General features: G+C 41.0%; 1 protein-coding gene across 1 annotated transcript; it reads right to left on the reverse strand.

The window, feature by feature from the left end:
• Positions 1-4,293: 4,293 nt before the first annotated feature.
• On the reverse strand, positions 4,294-6,707 carry foxd2 (forkhead box D2). The gene has a single exon (XM_030373251.1). The coding sequence runs from the start codon at positions 6,255-6,257 to the stop codon at positions 5,145-5,147; it is 1,113 nt and encodes a 370-aa protein (XP_030229111.1). The 5' UTR covers positions 6,258-6,707; the 3' UTR covers positions 4,294-5,144.
• Positions 6,708-10,000: the final 3,293 nt, after the last annotated feature.

Consider the following 10,000-nt stretch of genomic DNA (forward strand, 5'->3'; position numbering starts at 1 on the left):
ATAAAAGAAAGGCGCCAATGCTACTGAAAATAACTAACTCCGTAGAAAGAAGCTCACTCTTGCAAAGGCAGAACTGCTGATGGAAAGGTGGCTTCGAGTCTCCATGATGATGATCTTAAAGAAGATGGGTAACCTCCTCCCCCTTCCACCGGGTGCTGTTATAGACCCACAGTGGAATTAAAAGAAGCACTTCCAAAATAGGAGCGAACAAAAGGTGGGCTATAAAACAGCCTGCTATCATATTGCGGTTATCCTTGCAGGCTTATATATGCGGTCATTAATACCCCTGGACATGTGTGTGTGTGTGTGTGTGTGTGTGTGTGTGTGTGTGTGTGTGTGTGTGTGTGTGTGTGTGTGTGTGTGTGTGTGTGTGTGTGTGTGTGTGTGTGTGTGTGTGTGTGTGTGTGTGTGTGTGTGTGTGTGTGTGTGTGTGTGTGTGTGTGTGTGTGGGAGAGTGTGTGTGGGATGCCTCCTCTCATGCTGCAGCAGGTGTTCGTTTACTGTGTCAGAGTTGGCGGGGCGAAGATCTTCCAAAGTTAATATTGTGTTTCCAGAGATGAGGGGAGTTCACTGTCCGGGCTTTATTTACACATTCTAAATTAATTAAGCGGAAGATTCCTCTGTCTGTTGCAAAAACACGGAGGCTGGAGGGAGAGATTGGAAGCAGCGAGGGGAGGTTGTGATTTATAGCGGCGGTGCAGGGCCACGACTCGCCTCTCCTCCAGACCGGAGAGCCGGGGGACCAGGCCAGTACATTCCACCGCTTTATGTGGGGGTGAATGAGTCTCATCTGCCACACACGCGTGCTTGCGCAGACACGCGCACAAACGCACGAACGGGCGAACACACACACACACACACACACACACACACACACACACACACACACACACACACACACACACACACACACACACACACATACATATATATATATATAAACATATATATATATATATATATATATATATATATATAGAGAGAGAGAGAGAGAGAGAGAGAGAGAGAGAGAGAGAGAGAGAGAGAGAGAGAGAGAGAGAGAGAGATGGAAAGAGACGGAGATGGGAAAACACATGAAGGAAGATAAAATACAAACATTAACCCCAATACTGATATAATGGAAATTTTGTAGCTCCTATCCTGATCAAAAATAATAAATTATATTTGTATCAATATCAACAATAAAAAAAAAAGACGTATCATACGCTAACCTTCCCTTTTAGGTTATTTCAAAGGATGAGTTTCAATATTTTATTGCGAAAATTAAGTAATATAATATCAATAATATATCATATTATATGATATTCGGTATAGTGTATAATATTATATAATAATAGTATATATTATGATAATATTATGTATTATTAGCCTATATAATACTATTATATATTATAAACATATTATAATAATCAGGCTATATATTATATTGTATTGTAGTATTTTGTATTATATTATGTTATATTGTATTATACTCGTCGTCATAATTCTGCGTCTGCTATACCGACCCAAGCAAACTTTGAAAGGGGCCAACCATCTTAGAGCTCCTCGTTGTGAGATGTCCTTCAAGACCTGGCGGACAATTGATCAGCAATAACCTTATTAGCATTATAGGGATAGTTGGATATAAGAGCTTTGAGTAAACGATTGTATGTAATCCCCTGCGTATCCACACGCCCCACAACATAAAGACGAGGACTCGATCTGGTCAAGGTGAGTACCCTAACATAAAGCTATTTAGAGGCACACAACAAGAACTCCACAGATACTTGGTGATATTTATAAATGAGCTATGTTAAATTAAGACGACACCGAATCACCAACACGATCACGAGTTGGAGGTCTGAGCCTCCACATGCACAGCCCATATGGTTGCGCTTAGAATTAAGAAATTGGATTGGTCTTTCCCATTTGCATTTACAAAAGTGTTTTGGTGACAGCTTGGTAATTTAACTGTCAGCTCCCATATCACCCTAGATCCCGTTTTGTTTTTAGAAAGCCTTCGTTTCGAAAAATGACGAATGTCCTGGTAGCAAATAAAGAGCCACTCTCTGAGGGGAGAATGTGGGTGGTCTCCAAGTGACGACCACAGCACTGTGCGTCAAAAAAGAAAAAGAAACTCCCTAGCATAACATTACAACCATTACAAGCAGCGACGGTGACCCATTAAGAGGAGCATGAAAAAGTAAAGGCCGTTGTGACGTTTTGCGTCTGGCCTATAGACCTTTAATGGATCAATTTTGTGCTCCGTGTTCACGGCGGTATAGGGAACAGTGGCCACCTGCAGTAGGCCCGCTCTGGTCCTAGGCCTGTCATCAGGTCAGAGGTCAGGAACAAGTGAAGGCTTCATATGAAGGAATGATATCACAAGTATAGCCAGGGCTCTGTTAGATTAACATAAGGAGGAGAAGTTTAAGTCTTCTTCTTCTTCTTCTTCTTCTTCTTCTTCTTCTTCTTCTTCTTCTACTTACTGATTATTTTAATTCATTATTATATTTATAATAAAAATGACCTACTAATATGAATGCAATAGGCCTACTCTTCTGCCAATTATTATTATTAATGATAATAAGAATACTAATAATAATAATAATAAGAAGAAGAAGAAGAAGAAGAAGAAGAAGAAGAAGAAGAAGAAGAAGAAGAAGAAGAAGAAGAAGAAGAAGAAGGATGGCGTTTAATAATAATTATTATTTTGAATTTATATAAGCATATATATTTCAAATAATTATTGCTCCCGACTATGATGTTGCTGACGATTTTTAATTTTTTGCCGTGAATGGAATCCAAATTGCCTGTGGTGGGCTATTACTACTAATGCATTTGCAAACAGTTCCTGACGGGAATAGTCACTTCATGGGGATTCCAACTCATTTGCCATGCAAACGATGACAAACATGGATATCTAACCGGGCATCAAATATATAGGCCTATATTTCATGCCATTTTATTACCTACATTTGTATTTGAAGAGATCTGTGAGATGGAAATGCAGGAACCATGGACATGATATAGTCCTACCAAAGTGTTACTCACCGGCGGTATAATAAGAGCTTTAATTCACGCTATAGTAGGCCTAAAGCAGAAATAAAGGAAGGGGTAAATAAAGGGAGCGTCTGGATGAAGAAAGCAGGACTGTGTCGGTGCCCGTTTCAAAGAGTTGGAGAGAGCCGGGAGTCAGCCCTCCCACCGTCCTGCCTTAATAATCATCTGTCAAAACACCCCGCAAACTAATTTAACCATTTGCACACAGATCTGGCAAATAAAGGAGGCTTTACACCCCCTTCTGTCGGGGAACATGTGTCCGACCAACTCTGCAATAGACCAATGGGTCTGTTTTCTGTAGCCCCGTCCCTGTGCTTCTTTTATATGTATCCCGAGACAACACAGATGACATGAAAGCGGCCCAAACCGAGGGCCTTTTGAGAAGATTGCTTTTCAGGGGCTAAATGTGTGTGGCTCGACTCACAGGGGACCACTCGCTGTGTGCATATTCAGGCCCTGGGCACGGGGTCTTCGCTGACAACATCAACAAACGGGAAAAAAAGCCGCATTATGGTGGATTAGGAGCACCCGATGAAAAATGCTGCTACAAATTAGCAAGGAAGCCCCGAGGGATCGTGGGTATCCTTGTAGAACGCTCACTTTCAATTACAGACCGCCGTGGCCCACTCGCGTCCCCATTCACTAGGGCTTTTGTAACTTGCTAGAAAATGGTCCTTTACAAGTGCCCCCAAAGCCACACAAGAGAAATCCTTGCCTACTGTTGCGTGATATTTCTCACTGTCGACGGTAGCTATACGATTAAGGGGCTTTTCAATATCTCCATCGAAATTAGGCTGCTAGATTTATTTTGTTCAAAAAGGAGACAACAAGTAAACCGAGTCAGCATACGGATGGGGATTTTCCACCAATTAAGTGGTTTTAATTAGGTATTAGGCCTAGACCTAATATTGTGTTATTTTTTACATTTTGAGTTTCCGGAAGCTATAGGTTAATATATTTAATTACTACAGCTAAAATCCACCTTTAAACAATTGTAAGGATTTTATGTATTTGTATAGATAATCATATAATAACGATAACGATTGTAGTCAACTTTACCGCCTAATGGCTAATCTTCATTGGTAACTGTAATACTAACGCTTAGGCTATAATATTACAAATTGCATAGCCTATAATTTCAATGAAAATATTATTAAATTAGTTGTTTTTTTTCACAAATCATATTTGAGAAGACTATATTTAGGCCTAATACGGACTTCTCGTAAAGCAATAGAAAAAGTTAACCAGATGTATGTTGAAATTCACAAACATTTATTATTCTTGTCATTACAACAAAAATGGCCTATAAACATTGGGTGTGTCTCTCTCTATTGGCAACACAAGACATACGCTTCACAGATTAATTTGATGTGAAATAGATAGAAACGAACCCTATACGCACAACAGTTAAACAGAAAGAGGGCGAGAGAGAGACAGAGAGAGAGTTCACGCTCTTCTTTACACCAATACCCATAACCTACATGCCCATGACAATATGAAATGGTAAAGTCACACATTTATCGAGACGGCCTGGAAGAGGAGATCTGGAGTTATGGTGGAAAAGGTTAGGCATTTATTATCAGAACCCCATTTCTCTGGATGTGCTTTCTAAAAAACCTGAGTTTGCGGTTTATGTAAGCCTATGCCAACAACAGTGCTTTATTTCTCACAAAATATAAAAACAATACAAACCATAGAAATCTCAATTATTATAATTATTATTATTATTATTATTATTTTTTATTTCAAACGCAAATCATCCCAATAGAGATAAGTGACATTTAACTTATGTTAAATAAAAATGCTATTTTCATACTCGACCAATCCAGGACAAAAATGTACAATAACTATGAGTAAGAAGACCCTTTCTCAAATCGTCTTGTTTTTCTCGTTATTATTCACATATTTACAAAAAAAAAGAAAAAAACATAAATATACATTTTAAGTTATCCTTTCTCGCATCGTATGAACAGTGAAAGAGAGTCTCGACACTCTTTTTCCCCTCCCGCAACGAATGTTTATCCTACCTTCCCAAAACGGTCGGTACTACCACAATGGGCTGTTAATGACGCCCGTTCGAAGTGATAATTGTCACCGGGCATTTAGAAAGGACAAGTGTTCATATTGGACGTTTTGCTTGTGAACGCCTGGCTCGCTGATCCCGCTAGTAATATGCTCTCCTGCGAGATGTTTAAGTGGTTGGAGGCAGAGGCGAGTGCCGGGGTCAGCATGGCCAGGATCTGCGCCTGGTTGCTGGACTGTGAGCCGTACGACGAGGCCGTGGAGTTGGCGGCGCCAATGATGTTGTCGATGGAGAAAGAGGGCCTGCTCGGCACGGTAGTGTCCGTTTTGAGGGGTGGCAAGCTTGGTAAAGTGGGGCTTAGTTGGGGGTAAAATGGCTTTCGTAAATCGGCACTTAAGAGAGAGGGTAAGGGATGGGGCGTGGGGAACATCGAGGCTGGAGTAGGCAGTGCGCACGGCGCGCTTTGGAACGGGAACGCGCTCCCCGGATGGTGCGGGTGATACGGATTGTGAGCCGCGTGGAAGTTCTGCAGCTGGAGTCCATAGTTGTACCCGTAGGGGCCATATCCAAACCCTGGCAGAAAACCCCCGGAGTCCCTTAAGATTTCATTGGTTTGATGTCTCTTGAAGCGCTTCCTCCTGCGTAAAAAGCTCCCGTTGTCAAACATGTCCGCGGACTCGGGGTCCAGGGTCCAGTAGTTGCCTTTTCCAGGGTTCCCAGGTTCCCGGGGGATTTTGACGAAGCAGTCGTTAAGGGAAAGGTTGTGGCGGATTGAGTTTTGCCAAGCGGGGAATTTTTCTCTGTAGTATGGGAACCTGTTGCTGATGAACTCGCAGATTTCGCTCAAGGTGAGGCGCTTTTTGGGACTCTGCAGGATTGCCATGGTGATAAGAGCTATATATGAGTAGGGTGGCTTTACGAGGGCACTTTTGCTGGGTTTGTCCCCAACCATGCTCCCGGGCTCGGCGTTGGAGCCCATCTGCTCTGACTGACACTCGGAGCTGCTGAGTCCCGGGGAGGACACCCTCTCACTGGCATTCTGAGAGAAGTTATCGTCGGAGTCATTGTCCAAGTTAAAATCGTGATGCATATATTTTCCGTCTTTGCCCACTGCGATATCTCCCCCGACCACATCGATGTCCAAGTCTTCGGACAATGCAGAGCTGTCGGACATTTCCGCCCCTAAAGTCATCCTTGGAAGAAACCGTTTATCGTCCGCTCTCTCGCGGTCCCTTCTGTCAGCTCCTATCGCCTGATTTAGATACTGAAGTCTGTAGTCTGCAAGATCCAATCCCTAACACTACACCAGGCTTCTTCGACAGCTGTACCAACACATTTCAGAATAAATGGTGTGAGAAAGATTAAAAAGTCATTGACCTGTGTGTTCTGCGTGTCCGACGACCATTCACGGATTGGGATCGCGTGCACTCACTCAAGGCAAAACTTTGGATTTCACGCGAAGAAAAAACTTCTTGGATTGAAAACAGTTTTTTTCCCATTAAACGAGGACTTGCGTTCTGGTTTGTACCTCTGTTACGCGAGGTCACGCGAGAATATATCCAAAAGGCTGTATTTTCACGCGCAGGAATGGGTAAGTATCCAGTGGAAGTCTCACACTCTCCTCCTTCATAGCCCTCAAAAGCTTTTTATCTGACGGCACCGACCACGTGACATCGTGTCACTGTTGACCAGGAACTGAAAGAGATTGTGGAACCTTTGGTCAGTTAGGATGGCGAGCGTGAGCCCCCATCATAATCATTAATTCGATTTCAGGCCACTTTAGTGTGTAACCCATACTAATGGTGTGATTAAGGACATGCTGGTATAATGTTGATAGAGTTAATGTCCCAAATGTATTTTATATTAATTGATGGATTAAGATTCAGAAAAGTCTGCCAGCCCGACATGATCACAATATAAACAATGCAACAACATATTGGTCAACTATACCAATAATAATAAACGAATGATAGAAAATAGGCGTAAAATTAAAATGTGGATTTCAAACTGCTTGATTACCTATGAGCTACAGACAATATTCCTTATATATTTACGTAGCATTGTTCACATGTTTAGGCTAAACATTTTCAGCGATTGCATTTTCATTTCCATTTTTTATTATCATTTCCTAAACCTCCATGACTTTCCTCAATTAAACGAGCATGTAACAAAAGCATAACAAAACAACGTCCAGACTATTAAACACTATGCAGCCTATATTCATATGAATACAAAATATATAAAAAAGGATTTCAAAGGTTGTCCCTGATCATTTCTCACGAGTTTCATGTTTTGCTTGTCAAGAAGTCATAACATTATCCATCTGCATTTTCTACATAATTCGCATATGGATAAACACAAGGCCCTTGCAGTTGAAACCTGCTCCGATCCATCTTCGTTATGCGAGATGGTAGAGATGACACGGCGATGTGATGTCTTTGGGCCCTTCAGAGCACACAGACGTCAAGACATTCCTGTCATTAGGTTGAAGAAACATGGCGTTAATTCGCACGCATCATCACCTCATTCATCTACGACACGGATGTAGGCCAAACGATCACAGACTCAAGCATCAGTTCAAAAGCAAGGCACTTCAGAGTGAACTACGCATGCTGCCTCTTCAGGGTATATTGTGGGGCCATAACGTTTCTTACTGTGCTGAGTTTATTTTTAAAAGGGTTGTGGTGAATGTGAGTCACACATGATGCGAGTCAGACCAACCTCAAAGGAGAACCGTGTCCAAGCCTTTGATTAAATTACAATTTGTCAATTTCTCTAAAAGGTAAATACTAAAAGCCTGTGATCAATAAATTCAAATATTAAATATTGAATCTAGGCAAATATGATATTAGAAGGTTTCACGCACATGGTATTACCTGTGTTTGTATTTGTTTCAAGGCTATACCCATGGCCTACTTCTTAAAAGCCGCCCGGTGACATGTAGACCTAACCTATTTATTAAATGGCATATCAGCTGCGTCAACCACACACCATAGCCTATCATAAAAATAATGTTAGCCGATTATTTATGATAAGGCTATTGTTGAAAACCTATTGTCGAATGAGAAGGGCTAATTGTGATGTTGTGAATAATTAGATTTTTCATGTAAAAAAACATGCATGCTATAATTGCTTTATTATAAACAAATGAATATGTCATTAACTTCGTGTGGATGAAAACAATTTAACTATAATACCTATGTGATTTTTTTTTTTACCAAACCATTTTTGCAGATGTATTTTGTGAGGTCAAAGCGCCCTCTACTGCCCATCAAAGTGAATGCAACCCTATAGCCTCATATTTCAACTATCAATCATCTGTGGTCCCGCCCATGGCTGGATAATGACAACGGTCGCGCCAGAGCAAAGTTGACCTTTCACGGAATTGTCAGAGTGATCACACAGTAGCCCATAGGCTAATTGATGTATCGTTACATTCAGCCAGGGTTTTATTCAACCAATGCGGAGGTTAGGAGGTTCTGGTGGAAATGGCTATCTCAATTAAATACTTTGTACAATATTTGGAGTCTTAAAATTAGTATAGAACGGCTTGTCTACTTTCCGTTTAACTTTCCGCTCTTGCCTGTCCACTATTTGATCATAATGATTAATTTCCCCTGATTAATTGCTGCTTCAATAAAATAAATGCGAAACTTCGGCCTACTTGATTCTGGGGTTAATGTGAGGGATATACACATTGACGAGTGGCAAGTGGCAATATTAGCATGTGTCCGGCAGGGAGCCACTATAGCGAGTGGTTCAGCAGATAACATCTGACACATAAAGGCCATTTCTATTTTTTGTTTAAATTAGGGGGGGGGGGGGGGGGGCATAATCCATCCCTGAAATTATGCGTGTTGGTTGGTTGGTGGGGTTCCACCAACCCTCTGCGGACCGATACACTACGGCCCCCCCCGTTGGAATGTGAAGGGCCGACTCTTGGATAAAGAGCGACACGGAGTTGATAGACCATTATCTGAATGAGGACCATGTGATGGTATTTTATTTTGAAGTTTTAGGCCTATTATTTAGGCCATTCAACGTTTGTATTTTAACAAATTTTCTTGACCCCTGGAAAAAGGAACAGTTATAGATGTTTCAGAGAGGGCACAGAGTCCGATATTATGGTGTCGTGCAGCGAATTAAAAATAGCCTATTCATTTTTAAGTTTGCTTCTGTAAGGCCTTATATAAAACATTATTTGTATGCAAAAAACGGTACTTCTATACCGTATGGATCTTTATTTTAATATATTTAACTAATAGGCCAAGGGTAAATATTATCACTAAATAATTAGAAAAAGCCTCTTATGTTTCATTATTATCGAATAGGCTGTAGTCAAGCGGCTCCCATGCACGACCGCAGACAAAGCAGAGCTTAGAAGGCCGGAAACACCGACCCTTTGCATCAATACATTTGAATTGACTGTCCGGTATATGGACTGCAGGCATGCTGCTAAGCATTTGAAACATTGGCCATCCCTCACTATAACCCTAAAACGAAATACTTTGCCCAAAATTGACATTTCCTGATGCCGCATGAATCTTTCAGGTGGGAGACACAACGCCATTCATGGGAATCAATCTGATGTTGTGACTGAAATCCTCAAATGAAACCACAGTTAATATCAGAAATAAAAACCATCAAACTTTATTTCATCAGTCAACATGTGAACATCAGTAGCACAGCTATAAATATAAAATAAACAATAGGCCCACGTGACTAAACTAAATAGATTATGAAAAAAAGAATTACATCACATGACCATTAAAGTCAAACTAACAACAATAATATCCAACACACAACTAGTGCTCTATAGAAAAAAATTGTGGACACAAACACACACACACACGCACACATAAGTTAGGACAGCGACGCAGTCACACGAATCAGATGGCTTTACACCTTAAAAATGGAATGTATTTTGAAAATGTT

The sequence above is a fragment of the Gadus morhua genome, chromosome 12 (genome assembly GCF_902167405.1).
Source record: "Gadus morhua chromosome 12, gadMor3.0, whole genome shotgun sequence".
In the NCBI taxonomy this organism is placed as follows: domain Eukaryota; kingdom Metazoa; phylum Chordata; class Actinopteri; order Gadiformes; family Gadidae; genus Gadus; species Gadus morhua.